This window comes from Pterocles gutturalis, unplaced genomic scaffold, assembly GCF_000699245.1.
Source record: "Pterocles gutturalis isolate BGI_N339 unplaced genomic scaffold, ASM69924v1 scaffold3346, whole genome shotgun sequence".
NCBI classification, from domain to species: Eukaryota; Metazoa; Chordata; class Aves; order Pterocliformes; family Pteroclidae; genus Pterocles; species Pterocles gutturalis.
This window is the reverse complement of record NW_010100034.1, coordinates 22,012-43,252: the sequence shown is the minus strand read 5'-3', so window position 1 is coordinate 43,252 and position 21,241 is coordinate 22,012. Positions and strand designations below refer to the sequence as shown.

Below are 21,241 nucleotides of genomic sequence, written 5' to 3'. Positions count from 1 at the left end.
GCTGCATCCTGCCCCCATGTTCTGTGATCTGCAGAATGAAGTGATGCAGCACCAGTCCTGCTGCAAACCCGTCTCTCTAATGGGGCCTGTGGAGGAGCGTGGGTTTCCTTCCTCTCTCTCTCTCGCGTGTGTGGCACGGAGTTTGTTTTTCACTTGCCATCCCAATCCTTGTTCTTGCCTCATATGGGGTCCTCTTAGTAATTCTGTGTGAGAGCAAAACCAAACCACTGCCGCTGTTGTCTCTAAGATTAAGGAGAAGCTGCTGGAGCAACAGTCGAGGCTGGGGCAGCAGCGGGAGCTGGAGTGGGAGCTGGGGCTGGAGTAAGGGCTGGGTCACCCTGGGGCCTGGAAGCATCGCCATGGTCTGTGGAAGAAGCAGCCTCCTCTGGTTCTCCATCTTCTTTAGTGGCCAGGCCCTCAGGGTCGGGCAGCGATTCTTCAGAATCTGTGTTCAGGTCTTCCTCTTCATCATCCTCCTCATCGTCGTCATCATCATCCTCCTCTTCATCATCCTCCTCTTCTTCATTCATCTCCTCCTCATCGTCCTCTTCATCCTCTTGGGAAGAGTCATCCTCATCCTCCACATCACCGGAGCCAGGCGCCACCGTGCCCCTCTCCTGAGCTGCGGTGCCGGCTCTGCTCGGTGACGGACCTTCGGTGACTTCTGATTGCTTCTTGCTGAGGTCCAGGGAGTCATTGAGGCCCACGCCGGCCGCGTTCTGCAGGAAGAAGAGGGAGCTGTTGTTGTCAGTGCCGAGGTTGAGGGAACTGTCCAGGTTGATGGAAGAGTTCTGGATGTCGTACTCGAGAGTGGAGTGGGCGAGGCCCTCGGGGCCAGGAGAGATGGCAGGAAGCTCCCCTCGCTCCTGCTTCTCATGTTTGCGCTTGTGCGAGTCCATCTGTGACATGCCCACCACGGTGTGTTTGCAGCCAGGGTAGGTGCAGTGGAAGTGGGAGCACTTGAGTTTGTACTTGCAGTCGGGCACCTCGCAGTCCACGCTGGAGCTGAACTGGCAGAAGCCGGCAGCGCTGATGACGTCCTGCTTGCCGTGGTGCTTACGGTGGGCTGTCACCTTCGTGCTGTCGGTGCAGCGGAAGCCACAGCGCAGACAGTGGAAGTGTGTGCTATTGCCAGAGAACTGACAGTCTGGGAAGTTGCAACTCAGCGAAGACTTGAAGCGTTTGAAATCGTCCAATACCAGGTTGTCAACGCGATCGTGATGCTGGGCGTGCTTGTACATGTGGGTACGGCCACAGAACTTGTAGCCACAGTTCTCCCGCGTGCAGTGGTAGTGGGTAACCTTGAGAGAGAACTGGCAGCTGGAGTCCTTGCAGTCCTCGTAGAGGTCATAGCGCCGAAATCCCTCCAGCATCATCCCTTCGTCCAGCATCTTGCGCGAGGATGCGGTCTTGCGGCGCTTGCCAAACGGGGACATATCCTCAATAATCCAGAAACGCTTTTTGGCCCCCGAGGCAGTTGGCATAGTGATGGTATTCCCTGAGGAGAAAAAGCGAAGAGTGGTGTTGCTGACAGCCAGGTCTCTCTTCATCTCCCAACCATCCCAGCAAGCTCTGTATGTGCCAAGACACAATGCTGCAGCTGTTTCCACCCAGAAGCTCATCCCTCAACTCTAAGTAAGCCTGACCTCTGGGCTTGTGGGCTGGCTGATGCCTGCTGGACATGGCTTCCTTCAAATTTCAATCGCCTCTAATTGCTGCTCTTGTATACTGATGTTGTCCAAATGCTAACTGTTGCTTCTCTGTTTTGCTACTCTCCTGCTGCCTAGTTAATCTTTAGTTCTCCTTTCCTCAAATCAATTCAGTACAGAGGAGTTGGCTTGTTCCAGTCCAAGGACTGCGGCGTTTTACAGTAGTTCACCGGGGCTGAAGCGGTAAAAGAGTTTAAGTATGCTAAAACCAGGTCTGTGTATAGTGTTTTCCCCTATCCAGGCTCTTGTAATATACTCCGAGTGCCAAGGACAGGCAGGAAGGGAAGGAAGATCCCATGCGTGATTAAAACTGCAAGGGGGGGAATTTATAGAAATAGGATGGACTTTGGCCAGGAGACTGCACCATCCCTCACTGTAATGAGCCTACATATTACGATGAGTGCACTTAGAAAGACAGATGGACAGATGTTCAATGGGGCTAATTCTCATCATCACCAGCCAGTGGACTCTGAGAGAAAATACCAGTTCTACAGCTTTCCCTTGGGTTTCAAAAATCACATGATGCTCCTAGTAAATAAAGAGCCCTCATCTATCTTCCGCTTTCATTCACAGGGAGAACGTAACCGGCTAGTGCTCACGTCCCCTAGGATCAAGCTGACATCAAGGACTCAACCTCATTAGATCTATTAACTTTTTTCTTCTCTGCTTGCTATTTTCCAGAATCAAACCACAATCTCCAGTATCAACATGCAGCACAGACGAGGTTGGAGGCAAGAATTTCTCACCAGGTACAGAATTGTGAGTATAATTGGAAATTATAGCTTGCAACTGAAACATACTTTTTTTTTTTTTTTTTTTTTTTGCCTCTCTTCACGCTGAAACTGCCATCCTCTTAAAAAGAGGCATGATTCATGACATGCAGTGCCTGGGGTGTAAGAATGCAGAGCAGCTTGCATCCTTGTCTAGGAGACTGAAGAAACAGTCGTTGGTTTGACTGTTGGAAATTTTTTTTTCCCTAGGTGCTAAGCAGGTATTTAAAGTGATGAATACTATTTTTCCCATATCTGGCCCTTCAAAGGCCAACCCTTTAAGAGAAGGTGGCGATCACTGAAGGAAGCCTCCAGAAGTTAACCTGGCACCGTGCTGAAGGACACAGGTCAATGGAAATGGCAGCAGCAACCTAATCTCCCCCTCGTTGGCATGCCTGGGCTATAGAGACTGCAGGATGAGCACAGAACAAAAGACTTTTCCACACCCATTCGTTACACGGCACTTTTGCTCAGGCTGCAAATAAGGACACCAGCTTGGGGCATCAATGGGGAGACCATCCTAGTGACATGTAGCTGGTGGAAACTGCACGTTGAGGGTAATTTAACCAGCTACCAGGGAAAGAATAACTTTCTGTCACTGTAGATTTTAAATTAGCAAGCTCTGAGCTATAGAACCTGTGACCAATTTACTCTCTGCTCCCCCTCCAAACATCTGGCATTGTAAAATCTCATTCTCCGCTTCCAGGCGACTAGTGTAAGTGCATTGTTGCCTGGACAAATCGCTGCTATCCTTACTACTTCAAAAAAAATTACAGCCAAACCATCAAGTCTTTTATCATTAGTATGAATGCTCATCTTGTCTGCCTTCAGACAGGAATATGGGATAAACCATCTTAGGGGAAAGACTCTGGATGGCTAATCTAGAAAATTAAGTAGAATTTAAATTTTACGTGGGTTAAGCTCAATGTATCTTCCCAGCTTTTACAACAGTTCAATCAGATGTGCTTAAAACTCTAGTTAAACCAATTTTGTTTTCTCATACAGGCAAAGTTTCAGGGCAAGGGCATGAAAAGGAGATGATAACCTGGTGCACTCTCCTCCTTTAGCCACTAGACAACGCTCAGTCCCTCGCACCCAACTGAAGACGACAAGCCTCAACAGATGTAATCCCAATGGTAAGTGTGTGCCGTAAGCCTGTCTTTTCAACTACTAATAATGGAAACGCTCACAAAACTTATACAAAGGTGAAAAGAAACTTAAAAATCTATAATTAGAGGAAAGCACAGCACAAGGTTAAGATGTTTCAGATTGCATGCAAATTGGTTAAAAAAAAGAAGGAAAAATATAGTTTCTTGTAAATTTTGTTCATTGAAACACACTCCTCTGGACAAGGCAAGGATCCTTCTCCTGCCAAGTCCCATAAGAAAAACCTGTGAACTTCCAAGTGGAGTTGGTCCTCCAGCCATACTCCCAACCATCTACCTTGGATTTGCGCATTACTGAAACTGGCAGGAAGAAAATGACTGGGACATTTGTAGGCTGCCAGAATCCTCTTCAGTGTGAACTTCAAGCACAAATATGCCTTTAATTAACTAGAAAAGAGCTGGGAGTTGGGAAAAGAAGCCAAAACTGAGACACACCCTAAAAAACATTCCCAGCTGGAATGAGAATCCCCAGCTTGAGACATCTCTGATCTTAGTCACACATGGGAAACATGGCAGCTTAAAACTCAAAATCTCGATGTATTTTCTGCAGCTGTTAAGAGCAGATGCAAATAACAGTGAGTGTGAGAAACAGCCTGAGCTGTCTGATAATGTCATTGTAGTGACACTGACCGTACTTCACTCTGTTACTGGTGACGGGGAAAGCAGCCCTGAATTTTATAGCTTCGTATATGAATAGGAAGCAGTGAAGCTTACAAGATCTATAAAAATATGGGAACTGGGTACCTTGTCAGACATTTACCTGCTGAGATGTGTGCAGCGGACTATGGTTTGGGTGGCCTGGAAGATCTAAACAAGAATTCCAAGTCCCATTAATGCTACATGAGCAAAAGTTTTCTTTGTGGCCACCCTGCTGGTATCAAGAGGCTGAAAGTGCATTGTAACTATGGATTTTGTTAGATTTTTCTCATCGTTTGGAATTAGTGGAAATTGCTCTTGGGTATCCACACGTCTCTCAATGATTTGCTGTGGTTTTGGTTCCCCTTCTATCTGTGGTTACTTTGTCAGCAGCCAAAAGGAACAGGCATGGACGGGCTCTTGGGTAAAGGTAAATAAGACACAGAGTGACGTTTGCTTTTTACTGACCCAAAGGTGCAGAGGAAAAAAATGTGGCCAGGGTGAGTGGGGAAGGAGTTGGGCACAGGACACTAAGAGAGAAAGGAAAGAAGTGTTACCTGCTGCATCCTGCACTAAGGGAACGTCACTTTTTACTGGAGTTGGAGTGGCAATGATGGGCGAAAACCCAGCGGTGCTGGCGGCAGGCATGACAATGCCTCTGCTGGATCCAAGAGTGGCACTGAGCAGAGAGTATGAGAGACAAGATGGAGAGAAAAGATAGGGGAGGGTGGGAAGGGGAGACCTAAGCAGGGCTTGTGAGAAAGATGGAGGCAGAGATGGTGGTTGAGGTTGTGGTGCAGTGTGGGTAGCATCATCGGCAGCAGCAGTAGCAGTAGAAGGAACCAGGCAGCCTGGAGAATGTGGAGAGAAAAAAAAAGCAAAAAAAAAAAAAAAAAGGAAAAAGAAACCAAAACAACAAATCCAAAACAAACAAACAAACAAAACAAAACAAGAACTGAAATGAGAACCCAAGAGCAGAAGCAATATGATGAAAATGGAAAATACATTCACAAATGTATGAAACAGAACTGTAACAGAAGAAACAGAAGGTGAGGGACCGACAGCATCAGGAAGAGGAGGGTTGTCTCTGCAGAAGGTAAGGTGGCTTTAGGGGCATGGGCGAAGAGCCACAGGCTTTCTCCCAGAAATTCCTGCTTGTTTGGTCCTTGTTCATCTGTATGGTGCCAGCTTGTACCAACTAATAGCTGTAAGGGTGGCACTTTGGGCGGGTGCAGTTGCTCACTGCCTGATAGCAGCGGGGGCCGTTTCCTAGGAATAGTGTCTGACCCAGGAGAGAGTGCCAGGAACCGCTGTCCCACCAGAACTCGCTGGAGGAGCTTTATGTCATGGGGCAACCACTGTCATGACCCAGCAGTGTTCATACAACGCACGGTTAGATGTGCTATGTGCTGACCTTCATCTAACTCGTGTGGGAAAGAGAAGTAGGGAAATGTGTACGAAATTAAAGCAAACTCAGTGAGGCAGCCTGTCTAGAATGTAACCCTTAACCCTGGGAAAGGAGAGCTAAGAGACCCCTGGATGAGAACAGAATTCATAAAAGATATCATCTGACTACTGAAAGATAACCTGTAATACAGGGCAGTGGGAGATGGCTACACGTTATCGTGGCAAACAGGAAACAAGGGCAGAAACTTACTTCCAAAAAGAGGGGATGGTGGAGGTTTCCTCTGTGCAACACGGCACAAAGGGGAACAAGACTTTTTTGCATGAGGAAGGGAGCTCAGTGAGCTGCTTTTATGTGTTGATTTCTGAAGGTGTGGTAGGTTTTTTTCCCCTGTGTATGTAATATTTTCTATTGGACAGTCTTTCTGTACCTCAGCAGTATAGGAAAGTGCCTGACTTCAGATGCTGCACAAGGAAATACAAAAGGATATTGGGGGAAATGCCAAGTACGGAACAGGCCCGCAACTTTTTTTTTTTTTTAAAATAGGTTATTAAAATAGATCGAACTCCAAGACACAGGATTAAAAACCTCTCTTCAGGGAAGAAAAAAGATAACGCTGTTAGTTCATGGATGCTTGAGGTGCACATTTTGATGGCTCTCTCCTTACAAATGACGGAGGGAGCTAGGTTAGTATGAGGCACTACTGTGAAACTGGTACAGTTTATATTTTAAGGTGCAGTTGTCTTTTGGCCTCTCTTCATGAGTTTATTTCCCAAGAGAGCAGACAACTGATAATCCATTTCACACACACCCCCACAGCCCCCCTTCTCTCTTACCTGCTGATGTACTTTCGTTGCCCACTGGAGTGCTGGAGCAGCTGCGGTCCATGTTGGAAGATTCAGAGGAGATACCTCCAGGGCTACAGCCAGTGTAGTCCATGTACTCCTCCGTTTCAGTGTCCATCATGCTTGGGGGTCCCTGAAAGGAAGCTGGGGTTCCTGATGAGGCTGGGCTGGGTGCCATGCTGCCAACCTGGGGGAGATTTTCATTTCTTGGAGTGTGGCCAATAACCTGCAGCAAGAAAACAGGACGGGGACTTTCACACCAAAAGCAAGATGCCAAGACCAAAACCATCTGTCTGCACGTTTATTTCTCTCTGCCACAGTTCATGAGGGATCACTGGAACATGCTTGTGAGAGGAACCCTCGGCACTGTGGCTAGGAGCGTGGATCCTCCTTCACTGGGAGCTCGGAGCACTAAACTTGGCACGTGTATCCCGGTATGTGGACTGTGATGCGCTCAGAGGCTGGGAGTGTTAATCTTGGCACCAGTATCCCGGTGTGTGGATTCTGATGCATTCAGAAACAGGAGGTGTTAATCTTGGCATTACTACCTTACTGTGTAGGTCCTGCTGCATTCAGAGACTGGAAATACAACTGCCGACAGGACTGTCCTGCTGCCTGCATGCAACACTGCAACAGGGAACACAGGCTGAAACCAGGGAGGTATGCGTGTGCACTGCTCACACGCAGCTCGTCTGGAGCTTACGTACACTTAAATGCAGAAAGGCAGGGGCAGTACAGCAGTCCGGTCAGCTTTGCCACATGCAAATACTAAAATTCTTAGGGCTAGACTGAGCATGTACTAGAAAAGTAGTGAAGACAAATCTATTTGTTAAATCTCTCCTAAGTTTGATTCTTGTACCTAAGCTCTTCGTGTTCAGAACAAAAGCTACCACAACAGTAACACCAGTTCCTTGGCAGCTGTGCACTCATCACATCCAACAGCAGCAGACTTGAGCAATGAACTTACTGACAGTAGTTAATAGCTAACAGGGACCTCTCATTCCCATGTGGTGGAATGAAAGGGGGTTCCCATCCTGCTTCTACAGGTGACCCCTTTTGTTTCATATACCAGAAGATGTCCTTAGGTCAGATCAGTCACGGGCATTTAAACAAAGCTACCTTGTTTCACCTCCCATGTCAACTCAGGACTAAGAAGAACAAGCAGGAGGTTGCAGGGCTGCTGCTGTTCTGAGCAGGAACTCAGTGCTGCAGTTAAAACACTTCAATTTATTCATGAAGCAGACAAACCTCATCTGCCAGTTGCTCTCAGTTATGTGTTAGAAAAGAAGCAACTGCATCGCTCTGCTACTTCCTGAGAGAGGACAAACTCCAAATTAGTAAGGGAAGAGAAATTTCGAGACTGGTATTTCTCCCATCCTAGGTGGAAGCAGTAAATAATTCTTTATGTTCAACAGGAAATGTTTGCTTTAACCAGCATGTTCAATTTTTCCACATCCTAAGCACTTTAATTTTAATAAGCCAATTGGGGTCTATTGAGAGAGCAGGGAGAGAGTGCAAGTTGTAAATATGAGTATTTTAGTGTTATCCTTCTCAATTTTTTTCTCCATAATTCATAAGGAAAAGCTGTTTACACTAAGTAATGCTTTGATGTCTGTGCTTCATCATCTTTCCTCCTTATTGTAGAAGTTCAAGCAGGTAAAGCTAGCTTGGGTGAACTGCTGCATCCCCCAATGCAGACACGCATCCCAAAGAGTTTGGGTGCGAGTGGCTTGGCACTAAAGCAGTTCTGCAGCAAGCAACCGAAGGGACAACGCTCCATGCAGGTCTACAACTTAAACAACCAGTGAAGTCACCTGAGTAGGCACACGATCAAAGTTCTTCCCCAGCATCCTCCTCATGTGCTTCCTGGCGTGGGATGTCATTTGGTGCTTGAGCAGGAAGGAGAACTGGCAGCCCTCTCGAATGCAGTGGAAATGACTGTTCACCTGGTTGTATTTGCAACCTGCAGACACAAAAGCATGGTATGTAGTGGATGAAAGGTACCAAGAGGGAAAGGGACTGTAGGGAAGATGATCTGGAGAAGCAACAAGGAGGTACAGACCTACAGCCAGGCTCAGTTTTACTCATCTATCTGCACCCACTCACCTTCACTTACATATGTATGTATTTTTTCATCTCTCTCTCTCTCCCCCCACCTATACTTCCGTTCTATATTTATACGTGCACAATCATACATATTAAAAAAAAAAAAGTATCATGTGCGTTTGTTCATCAACATTCACAGCTTTTAAAGCAGGCCAGCGCCTTCTGCACCTGCTATATACATACACAACATAAAAAGCTCTGAGATGTGCAGAGGAGACATGCATTTACATGTTGGTACAACCACATCTACCTACACAAACACATCCAGCTCCACCAGCCCAGCGCACTGCCTCTCTCTTCACAGGCAAAGGCAGAGTGCTGGCTAAACGTACAGTATTGCATGGCAATCAACCTATAGGCATATGTACATCCTGGATGCATGTAGCCTATGACTCCCAAAAATAAACATTGCTGACACATGCACAGCCTGAAGATGCCAAACAGCTCCTGAACCACCCAGCCCATCTCCAGCTCGCAGGCAGCGTTTCATGTGCGCGCCAAGTTTATGTTTGTTTAGGTTTGCACGCCCCCACAGCCCCACCCCGCTCGCCCTCCCCATCGCGCCGTGCTGTTCTGTGGGCCGGAGAACAAACAGTGCTGGAGGACTGAAACAGTATCGGCAAAGGGCAGGTGAAGGCTCGCCCGTTGCCAGGGTATCCGTGCAGGCTGCGTGTCATATATCATCGTCCTGCTTTGTCCAGCCCCCGCTATCACCTGAAACACCTGAACCTGAGTAAATAACAGCAACTGCTGAATCTACGGACGTGTAAAAGAGACCCAGGTAAGGACTAGCTGTGGCGTGTTGACACGCGTTACCCTGGTTACCACAAACAAGCGACCATTTGGGTATAAATTCTTGTTGTAGTCAAAGCTGAAAAGTCTGGTTATTGGGGCTGTTGCCCTGCAATGCAAGAGAGCACTTTGTGTGTCACACACAGAGACACAGACATGCACACAGACACTCACAGACACACAAGGATACCTGTGGATACCAACAGATGCTCACGGGCACTCACGGACACTTGTGACCACTTGGGGAAACTGACATGCGTGGACACTCATGAACACTCACAGACACTCAGGGATGCTTGTAGACACTCGGGGACACTCAGGGACACTAACGGACAGTCATGGACACTCAAGGACACTCACAGACATTTATGACACTCGTGGACACTCAGACACTCGCGGACACTAACGGATATGCGGGAACACTCGCGGACACGTGGGGACAACTCACAGACACTTGGGACACTCACAGACACACAGGGACACTTTAAATAGACACTCACAGATAGTTACGGACACTCAGGGACACTGAATGACACTTGGGGACACTCACAGACACTCGTGAATATGTGGGGACACTAACACACTCAGGGACACTCACGGATACTCAGGGATGCCCACGGACACTTGGGGATGCCCATGGATACTCAGGGACACTTGGGGACACTTGCAGACACTCACAGATGCTTGGGGACACTAACAGACACTCTCCAACACTCAGGGACACACAAAACTACATATAAAAATCCTGTCTTACCATTTCTAGCCCTTTAACATGGGTCTGTTTGGGGAGAACATGCTGCAACTGAGGCAGATCAGGAACTGCTTTCTGCTTTGTTCTGTTTCTTGTTTGGTGATTTATGCTCAAATACATCTTAAGCATAACTCACAGGCTCTAACTCACGGACACGGCACAGACCACGTGAGAACTGTGATGGAGGAAAGAGAAGAACACTCACCGAGTCTGCCGCACTCTTCTCGCTTGGTAAAATACTTGAAGCCGTTGGCAGCCCGCCTCTCTGCCTTCTCGTGCTTTTTCACATGCCAGGGCAGCTTGGTTGTGATGTTAGTCACAAAGTAGCAGCCAGGACGAAGACAGTGGTAGTGCCCTCGCATCCTGAATTCACAGTGCTGGAGAGGAGCAAATAGGCAGGTTAGCGTATCTGAACCAAAGCAAGTGCACTCTCACCTGCCTGCTCCTAATGCTGTCCCTCTGAGACACGAGAGAGGCCTGAGCTGACACTCCAGCTCACAGCCACTTCATCATCCACAAGCTGCAAAGCAAACTTGTTCCCTGTCCTGTATTTTGTATTGCTGTCGTGTATCCTGTATTGCACTATTCTATGGTCAAATATTCCAAGCCTAACTTGTGGCTTTCCCTTGTATTCATCACAGATTTTTATTTTATTTCTTCTTGTATCTCTTAGATCATTCCAGCTTCCTTGACTACTTCACCCAAGTCAAAGACACACAAAAGCACTGTGGTTTCAATCTGATGGAAACTAAACATTTTGCTAGACCCCTCCGTGCTTCTGTAGTTAGACCTGGAATTAACCGCTCGGCCTCGCTCCCTGGCGGGCAGGGCAGCCTCTGCTCCTTCCCATTCTTCTTCTGCACACGCGCCCCGGCTAGAACGCCCGCTTTTTCTGGTTCGGACAGAGACACTGCAGCGAGTAGTAAGCAAACTGGTCTCGCACATTCACCAAATTATTGTTGGGGTTGATGTGGTCCAGGCAGTGGGATTCTGCTTTGCCAGAGGTTTTGCACACATACTTGCAGTTCCCAAAGAGACAGTGGAAGTGGAATTTGTTGGCGTACTTGCAGTCCGTTGCCAGGCAGGGATCACTGGAATACAGCCAAAACCCAGTCATCACCTTCACTCATTTCACACATTTGTTTCTTTGCCAAAATTTAATTCAAGGGGAGCCCAGCTGAAGCCTCTGTTCCAAACATGGCCTACAGATTTCCCATAGCCACCTTCCTCTTTAGGAAAACTGATGCTGGCACCGCTACTGCAGTTCCACCAAGCTCGTGTACTTTTTGATTAAGGTTATAAAAATACAGCAATGCACGGTGGGTTCTGTAGTCTCTGTGGGCCACACTCCCAGTTTGGTGTAACTGAAATGCAACTGCTGATGCCAGGGCTTCCCCTGATTAGACAAAATCGACAGTGGCCTGTCTAACCAGCTCAATGGTTTGGTGCCTTACTCCCCCCACCCATTCTCAAAAAATCCTGGTTTTTTTTCCTGGGGTAACTGGAGATATTTTCTAGATGCTATAGAAGTAAATTTTCAGTGCGATAAAGCCCAGAGTACTTTCTAGACAGAAGGTCTCTCAGTGGGTGAATACAGATGTGGTACTACAGCTCTGAGGAGCGGTCAAGAGGGGGCTTTGCAAGGCTGGAGAGGACCCAAGAAGACAAGCAGCATCAACTTACTTCTCCTGGAACTGGAGAAATCCGGGTTTGACCTGAGGCTTGGCGTTCTCCAGGGAAGTCGTTGCCAAGGGTGAAGTTGCCAGGTTAGGCACTGACGCTGGGATCTGAGGCATCTGGGGTATGGTTGACGCCAGCTGCTTCCACGCGAGCAGGGTGGGCGCAGAGGGCACAGCTGCTGGACTTGGAGTGGACACGTCGAGGGCAGGAGCGCTTGCCATGGTGACAGAAGTAGCAGACGGTGATGAAGGGGCCAGCGAAGCCTTATTCTCAGTAGTAGTTGAGAAGGGAGATTCAGAGTTACTTTTCACAGTTCCACCCTCAGTTCGGAAGTGAAAACTGCAAAAAAGGACAGTGTAATTCAGACATAAATTCCTGACCATTGCATATGGGATCAACATGCCTACGAGGGCAGCTTCCCATGGCTGCTGGGAGAAGCCAGTGGTTTGTGGCACTGAACCACAGGGATCCAATGCCAGAGACCACCTGTGATAACACATCTTTCTGTCTTAAAATTTGCAACATCTTCCCTTTAAACCCTTCAGAATCAGTCACGTGGCCAGCTCCTGAAGGGAAGGCTTTATTCATTCTTTACGCGGGCAAATCTTCCATTGCCTTTAAAAGGCACTTGGCACGGTTTTGAACTGCAGATTACGCTCTATAGACATTTGCAACAGGGAAAACTTCCAGTATCCCACCCTTCTTTTGCTAGTCCCCTCACTGTGACAGTGGGAGTGTATCTTCAATTCATTCTTCACCAAAGAGTCATCTAGAGTTCTGAGCATGCTGTACCCCCTCTGTAGCACAGGCCACATTAGCTAGCCTCCAGTTCTGGCTACAAAACTCAGGGCTGTCTGCTGCTTTCCAAAATGATGTGAAATGACAAAGGCTTTACAGTATAGAACGTGGTGAGGTGAGAAGGAGGCTGCTGTTGGGCTGGACAGTTCGACTCCTTCAAGATCCTTGTCCACATGATGTGAACCTCTTAAACAAAACCACATAAACTAAGGGCTAGAGAAAACTTGTCAAAGGAGACTTGCCATGGCCAGGCAAAGAACAATGAAATGCTTTCTAGACTGCAGTGATGGGGAGCTGTCTACTCCCCAAAAAGTCTGTATCCAGTGACAATAGTTGGGTTTACAGGATCCTCTCCCTCCCATATTTTCTTCTTTCTTTCTACGATGTATTTATGTGCTGTGAGAAATATTGGTCTCCTTGAAGACACTGTCTGTCAAGTAGGCTATGGAAAAAACACAAACATCCAATTCTCATCCTCGCCAACACTGTGAGAGACACCTCTTTTTCACGAGAGGACAGTGTTCTGCAAAAATTCGAGCTGAGCACGCTTACACAGGAACCGTGTGGATGCCCCAACTGCTGCCCTCAGCACTGCCCACGTTCCTGCTCTTGCTCAGTTACTCATTAAGGCCTCTCTCGTCCCGCAGCGTGCATGCTGTAGAGTTTCCCGAGACTCGCACTCTCCTACTTACTTGGCGTGTTTGATGGCTCCATCCAGGGTGCTGAAGAGGGCCCCGCACTCCTCCACCACACAATGGAAATGCACCTTATGCAGAAAGTCGCACTGCGCGTCGCAGAAATCCTTGGTACCGAACCTGGCCAAAGCAGACAGAAGGTGAGGAGTGCTGTTGGAAGACACATATTTTGTTTTTCAACTCTACTGCAATTCTGTTTCCTAACATCACTGTCCCTGCTGCACAGACAGCACTGCTGGCGTTATTGCTTGATTACTGCCTGTTACACAGATCTGAACACGCAGAACCAGAACCTAATTCCTCTCCTATGAAACTTGACTGAGAAACTCCCATCCACTGTTAGTGGGAGCAAAACACAGAACTACTCTGAAACAAAAGATGAAAATCATTATTGTTCTTGAGCGCCTATGTACAAAAGCCACGGCTCTGAGGAACGACCAAAGGTTAGTAAATTAAGGGAAATCCAGACCAAGAGGACACTGCTGAAACACTGCAGGTATTTTTTTTTTCTGTTTCAGTTTACTGGGAGTAGCAAAAGGGAAGAAACAACAGTGGTTCAAGGGAATCTAGATCCAGAATCTGCCCGCCACCTGCCTTGAAACAACAGGATATCACAAAGATGGGAGAGATGAAGTACTGCCTGCATGGCAATTACAGCCTAGCATGGATAAATACTGAAAAAGCACAATCCCTGAAGCACAGAAGAAACGATGCTGCAATGCAAACACCAGAGCAAAAGCCATCATCGAAGATACGCCTCTTGTCATCTCGGAGGAGATGGTCCAGAGGGCAAAAACAACTGAGCATGGTTTCACTGCTGATCCACTGCTGAGGTTCCCCAGACTTAGTAAGAGTAGCACAAATCCGTGTGATTTCAGGGAACACCAGAATCACAAGGAATCAAGAAATCAAAAGTAAACTCACTGGCAGGAAGGATGTGAAACCGAACAGGGGAATCCTGCATAATTAAGATGCAACAAACTACAACTGCTCTGATGAGCAGGAAAGCAAGAAACAAACAGCAGCCTGTGTGTGTCCCAGGAGAGACCTCTTAACAATTTGAGGGTAAAGAAAAAAGAAAAAAAACTTGCAGTGGAGGAGGGTCAGTGGATGTACAATACACACAGTCAGTTAAGGCTTGCAGGGAGAAGATGAAGGAAGGTAAAGGTGCGGTAAGAGATAAGAAACCAAGTTACTGCCAGCTGAAGGGGTTGTTTTATCAGGGACAAAAGGTATTGTACTTAGAAAGAAGGTCCAATAAAAATGGGATGTAAAGAGTCAAAAATGGCTGCCTTATAAAATTTGTTTTGGATAGGAAAACTAAAGACAATTAGGGATAAAATGAAGACCTTCTAGAAGAGCAGATAAAAGGACTGGTTGGAAGATGCAACTATGCACAAATTATCCAGTCTGGATGATGTATGTCCTGAAGTGCAACGGAAATTAACTCACAAGCTGATTGCATTTCTATTTGCTCTTTTTTAAGCCATAGAGAAGAGGGACATACTAGGAAATGGGCAAAAAAATTTTGAAAATCTAGGTACTGATTCTTTCAGGGGAAAAAAAAAAAAGACAAGTGATCTTTGGCAATTATGATACCTCTAGTCTTAACTTCTCCTTCCAGTACAGTAATGGAACAAATATTAAGAGGGAGGAGAAAATCATTAAACATCTAGAGGATAAAGGAACCATGAGCAATAAACAGCATCAGGATTATAAAGAATAAATCTTGCCAGACAAATTTAATTGCTTTTTTTGATAGAATTACAAAAGTAGTGGATGAAGGGATGCAATAGATTTGGATTTTAGTAAAGCATTTTGATGCAGTCTTGCATATGCTTAGAATTAATTCAAATTGGCCTGGATGCGAATGCTACCTCATGGATTGAAAACTGGCTGAAGGACCGTAAACAAAGGCTAATGACAAACAGCAACTATTGAGCTGGGAGGAGGAATCTCGTGAATGCTGCAAGGATGGCTTTGGATAGGGCTGAGCTTATTTAACATCTTCATTAGTAATCTAGGAGAAGGAGTAAACAGCGCGTTAATGAAATTCACAGAAGGTACTAAACTGGGAGGAGTTGGCAACACCAGTGCAAGAGGAGAAAAATAACACAGAGAGGCCTTGCAAGAGAAGGGAGAAAGTTTGTACTGGGAAACATACAGCTGAAACACCTGGGGGGTAGGGGGTGTATTTTTATACACGGGGGACTGATGAGAGCAATGTTTAAAGCAATCCAGTGCAGCAGTGGATGGTAAACACGACAGGTATCCATTATGCAGCGTAGATGCAAACAAGGCATCATAACTGTGAGCTGCACGTATGGGGGCAGGAGGCTTGTGATGTCTGGTGTGGTGATACAGGAATGGCAGCCCAGCTCTGCACCCACCCAAGAACAGCAAAAGCTACAAACATGATGAGCAGGCTGAGGGGACTAATTTACAAAGTCAGATTAAAGGACGTAAATAAGCTTGGTTAAATGGTATGCTAAAAGTCTGTGACTATCTGAAGGGGGTGAACTCCAATTGCGGAGAGGAATTATCTGCTGTGTTTCAAAGGGATATAGCCAGGAGAACTGCAACAAAATTACAGAAAGGGAAATTCAGGCAGCATACCATGAAAAAAATCGTGACAGTAAAACATATTAGGTGGTAGAATAATGCTCCCAGAGACAAGAAAATAGCCACGCTGCGTGGCATAATTAAAAGTAGGCTGGACAAAATGCAAATAGACTGCAGGGAAGGATCTCACACTGGCCAGGGGCAGATGGACCAGCAGACTTTCTAGTCTTCTCCACTGAAGTCTGTGATTTAGAAAGTGCCCACAGGCATTTGTAGGCAACTATCTGTGTCAGAACACAAACCCATGTGTGTCTGCCTGGGTGTATCTGTGTGTGCTGTGTCTGTCTGGGCGTGTATGTGCATGTGTCTGTGTGTGGGTGAGTTTTGTATCTGTTCCATTTTCCTTTCAAGCCTCCTTGTCTACAAGAACAGCAGAAACCATCCCAGTTCCCATACCCCTTTTATACTCCTGATTTTGTTTCAGTGGCCTGCTCCTGTGATCAGAGGAAATGCCACAGAAAGCATTCTAAGGCTTCTGTGATCCGTGCATAATGACTAACCACGGTCCAACAGAAGTTTAGGGCTAAGAGCAAGCTGCAGTGGGTCTCCTGGACTCGCAGACTGGGGACATAAAGAGCCCAAGATGAAGTCTAGGCTAACACACTATGTGAAGATCTGTGCTCAGAGTTGGCTCTCAGGATCCCTTTGCAAAATAATTCTATGTAGGGAGATATTTCTTATAGGACATTAACACTGCAGCCAGCCAGGACTGAGGACTAAATGCACTCTGGAAGGTGATCACTGTAGAACAGAATGAGGCTTTTAAATTCAAGAGAACTCTGCTTTCAAGTGTGAACTAATGAGCCAGGCACATTGCAAAGGAGATCATTTTCCCTTTCCTCTATTCCCAGTTCCATGCTCTCCTTACCGGCGCAGGTACATCTTCCATGGCTCGGAGAGCTTCTCCTGGACAAGTGCCTTCACTGCTTTGCCCAAGTACTGCGTTGGCTCTCCAGCCCCCGCCTGGCTGCCCTCTCCTTCTTTTTTTTTTCCAAGGCTGGCACTGGTCTTGGACATCTGGAACAAGAACACAGACACTGCATGAAGCATGGACACTGCCAGTCTGGAAACCCTCAGGATTGTCCCACAGAAAGCTGGGTCTTCAAAGGTTAACAGACAAGACAAGAAGTCAGCACAGGATGCCTCAACTGCATCAGTGAAACTCTTCTGCGTCCTCCACCCCACTATCACAAAGTACTCGGGTGCCCAGCTAACATTCGTGGCTCTTGTGGAAAGCAACGAAGCATCATGTCCATCTTATACTGGGTGAAGGGAGATATACCTTGAGTATGGGAAAGATGTGCAGGCTTAAACATGAATAACCCTGGATAGCTCCTACAAAATGCTGGTCTCAGTACAGAGCTAGTGATAGAACTGGTGAGCTCTAGCTTAGAATCATCTTATCCCAGCCACGTGGATGTGTCCTTCTTTAAAGTGGCTATATCAGGTATGTTGGGGGTCAGAGGGGGGAATCCCATTCAACTGAGGAAAAATTCTGGCTCCACTTAAGTTCTTGGAAAAGTCTTACTAACTTCAATAAAGAAACTATGTCACTTTCTGTGCTAAATGGACATATCCTCCACAAAGCAGGACTGGACAATCAACAGAGAAGGTGGAGAGGTCCAGCTGTATGAGGTGCAGGATAGAAAAAATAAGTTACTCAAGAGTGCTTAGAGAGAAAATTTTATTTTCATAATAAATGCGTGATTTCCCAGACTCTCTCTTGCTTTGTTGTGCTCTCAATGACCTCCAGCAACACCAGTGAAATTCACAGCATGAATAAAATGCAGGATTGGGCCCGATACTTGCATTATAAACTCCACCCACCTGAGGATTGCGAAGCCCTTTATAAATATCAGTTAATTAAGCCTGACAGCCCCCCTAAATAAACCGCAGCACTCCACAGGAACCCTGGCTATCTGGGGCTCTCTTAATGCCCCCTGAAGGTAAAGCCCCTGCTGCTGTGTGGAGACCACAACTCTTCACGGCTGGATCAGAACTTCAGCTTGGCTTTTTCCATTGGTGTTTGCTGGGCATTCAATTTCTGTAAAGGGATCTTCCCAGACAAATGATGAAGGATTCCTCCAGGTACAGAAATTGTGTGCAGCAAAAGGAAGCAGCAAGCATCATGTTCCTGAGTACACCGAGCTCGATTCTGCAATCCCCAGGTTTGGAACAGGCTCCTCACACCAGCAGCCTCTATTCTTTGCTGGTTTATGGCACTGGTTAATCCCATTCCTTCCTTAAAAAAGGAACAAACCTGAAGAACTCGTATTTTGTACCTGTGCTACACTTATTTTGCACAACATAAAGGATCTTATGCAGGACTGCACACAAACAAATGCTTATTTCTAAGCATATGCTTAAATCTCATTCTCCTGGAGATTCTCAAGTGAAGTAGCTATTGAAACAGCATTTCCCTGAGCTGGGGCCTTCTGAATGACTCAGGACCCCAGACAGCGGACTTACGGAATAGATTTACTCACTAGAGAAAGAGTTGCAAGGGACAATACGTGGGAACAAATTAAGAAATTAAGTTTAAAAGGAAACATCAAAACCCCAGTATAACAGAGTCAATGGAGGAGAAAACTGGCATAAGGATAAACACAAAAATTAAACACCACAGAGAAAAAAGTGATGAAATAAGAGAGAAAGGAGGTGAGAGCTACTAGGCAAAGTCACTGTGGCCTCTCTCAAGGGTTATATTGGCCTTGATGCGTGTAACGCCCAGAGCCAAAGGGATGGCAACAGTCCTGCCTGTAGAACCTATCACACAGCAGAAAGTTAAAGCATGGCTCAGAGGCTGCCCTGATCTCTACTGCAGTTGTATACAACAGCAAAATTAATCTTGGTACAGTAGAATTTATCATGTGAAAGGGAAATATATATTTGAAATGATGTATCATTTAAGGAAAAAGTAAGGAAAAAGAAACTACACATTATCTAAAATAAATATTCTAGAACACATTAACGGGGCCTCTGTTGGACACCATTACTCACACCAGAAAGACAGAAATTGATGATTTTGGCTCAAAACTTCGAATTTTTTTCCTCTTCTCTTTCATAAAAAACAAATGATTCTCCTCCCCCTCCCCCAATGAAAGAAAATGTTTCTAAGTAAATAAACAAAATGAGTAACTATAAAAAGAGAGCGAGAGAGAAGTTGCCAGGTTCTGGAAATAAAAATTAAAAAAAAAATCTTTCGGAGCCCTACTCTGTCTAGAAAGGATGAAAAAAAAAAAAAAGGTGTCAGAGGCTGCAATATATTTCTTCAGCCAGTTCATTAAATTAATTCGTAAGCAGTGGCTCTGAAATTATACCCGATGAAAAATGGTCTCAAAATTTAAATGGTACAAACTCATCTTATTAGAGGCAAAACATTAAAAAACAAACGCATCTCTTCCCCCCCTCCCCGCCATTGCAGCTTTAATTTCTCTTGGTGGGGGGAATGAAAGGCGTTTGATGGATGGCTCTTACCTTATTCATAAGCGAGGATAAAAGAGATGAATTTGCTGAGACTGTGTGGCCATTTGATTCATTACTGGAACACACAAACCAACAGGGTTTAGTTAAGATGTGCACAGGGACTGTGAGCACTGAGATTAATCCTTCTCCCTTCAAGCTGCCTCACTCCTCACCTGCTACATCCAGAGGAAGAGAATGATGCCCACCCTCCCTTGGGCAGGCCAGACTCTTTCACTTGTGATAGTCAAGACGGAGAGAAAGAGGGTTCCAAGTTTGCAGAATTTAGTTCTTTCAGCTATTAAACAGCCCAGAACCCTTCCTCCAGTGTCCACACCATCACAGGTTTTTTTTATGAGCTGACTCACAACCCACCCCATGTTTTACTCCTTCATCCTCTTAGAACTTTCAAAAACATGCCACAAAGCCCACGGGGATGCTGACCAAAGGCTCGTACTGCCCAGGACACAGGCCCTCTCGGCAGCAGAGGAGAAGGCAAGGTAACAATCCTTATGGCCACAGCTAAGTGTGCTGAAAGGCAACCTCTGTATTTCACCGGCCGTGGTAACAGTCTAGTTGACCACAAGTGCTGGGTCCCAAACTGAGGCTTAAGTTTTTCCATATAGGACAATCCCTGAATGCTCCTATTCTCAACAGAGGTGCTGGACAAGTGGGCCACACACTTTGAGACAGGGGCATTCACATCTGCACAAGTGCAAAGATTCATCACCACAACTACAGCTTAGCACGTGCCAGACCCAGACCAGAGTTAGCCTGACACCCAATTGCTTTGTGTGCTCAGTTTGTCTGGAAGGTGCCTCGCTTAGACCCGATTCAACGCCCCATAACATCAGCGCAAATGCTCCAGCTAGGTGTGCTGAAGTGTGGCACGGAGCAGCCTTCCATCAGCTCTTGATGACAAGAGGAGGAACAGCGAAGTGAAAGAAGGAGCTTTGCCACTGGCTTGTTTTTTCAGAGGGGAGCACAAGAGGTGGGGCTTTTGTCTAAGAGTCGGTAGAGGCTTGTGAGCCCAAAAAACCATCTGGAGAACATACACTTGAGGGGGAGTAGAGACAGCCTCCTTGCCTCCAGTTTGGGGGCATCCAACTCAGCCACTGTGAAACTGCCTTTTGTCAACTTATTGTGTCCTCTCGTTTTACAGCTATGGAAACTTCTCAGAGCTTGATGCTGGAAGAGCTAAGCGTGTCTGCCTGCGCATTTCTCTCACCCATGATCCTTGACACTCAGGTCCAAGCTGTGCTCCTGCAAGGAGTCCTGACTGGTGGCAGATGACGATCCCATGGCCTCTGCAGGTTCCTGCTTCACCTGAGCTGGATTGAACCGTCCGGGAGCTGCTGGTTGTCCATTCCCTGCTTGAGAAAGACACCAAAATTAAAAGCAAAAATTCAATGAAAAATGTAGGTTTAAAATGAGGTTACAGTGGCCAGTAAGTAAGTTAAATCACTAGCACCAGTGCAAAAATGGAAAAAAGCAAAGAAAAAGTGTGGGGGGAGGGAAGTGCTGGGATTGCTGGTCAGCGTTTATTGCCAGGCTGACATGATGGGTTCTGACATCCACTCCAGTGTGGAAATTCTTCAAGTGATAATTATTGCAAAATTATGTCAAAGTTGTCCAGGCTATGGGCCCTTTAAAGGAGAAGGGCGGAAGGAGCGTGGGGGAGACCTGATTCTCTGCACAAACTGTCATAACTAATTTGCGGGGCTGCCTCTTAAGCATTTATTAAAGACTCTGTTAATGCTGAGGCAATGTGGCAGCTTTCGACTGCTAGTCAAACCCCCTTTCT

General features: G+C 46.4%; 1 protein-coding gene across 1 annotated transcript in view; it reads right to left on the bottom strand.

Moving 5' to 3' along the window:
- Nucleotides 1-248: 248 nt before the first annotated feature.
- Nucleotides 249-21,241, bottom strand: part of CASZ1 (castor zinc finger 1) — a gene marked incomplete at its 5' end in the record, with an annotated part of 36,951 nt that continues 15,958 nt past the window's right edge. Inside the window, 10 exons of the mRNA XM_010078042.1 lie at nucleotides 249-1,498; nucleotides 6,523-6,757; nucleotides 8,346-8,494; nucleotides 10,386-10,557; nucleotides 11,064-11,271; nucleotides 11,864-12,199; nucleotides 13,351-13,473; nucleotides 16,844-16,992; nucleotides 19,453-19,516; nucleotides 20,666-20,807. Coding sequence (XP_010076344.1) covers nucleotides 249-1,498; nucleotides 6,523-6,757; nucleotides 8,346-8,494; nucleotides 10,386-10,557; nucleotides 11,064-11,271; nucleotides 11,864-12,199; nucleotides 13,351-13,473; nucleotides 16,844-16,992; nucleotides 19,453-19,516; nucleotides 20,666-20,807 — 2,828 coding nt within the window. The remainder of the gene's footprint in view (nucleotides 1,499-6,522; nucleotides 6,758-8,345; nucleotides 8,495-10,385; nucleotides 10,558-11,063; nucleotides 11,272-11,863; nucleotides 12,200-13,350; nucleotides 13,474-16,843; nucleotides 16,993-19,452; nucleotides 19,517-20,665; nucleotides 20,808-21,241) is intronic.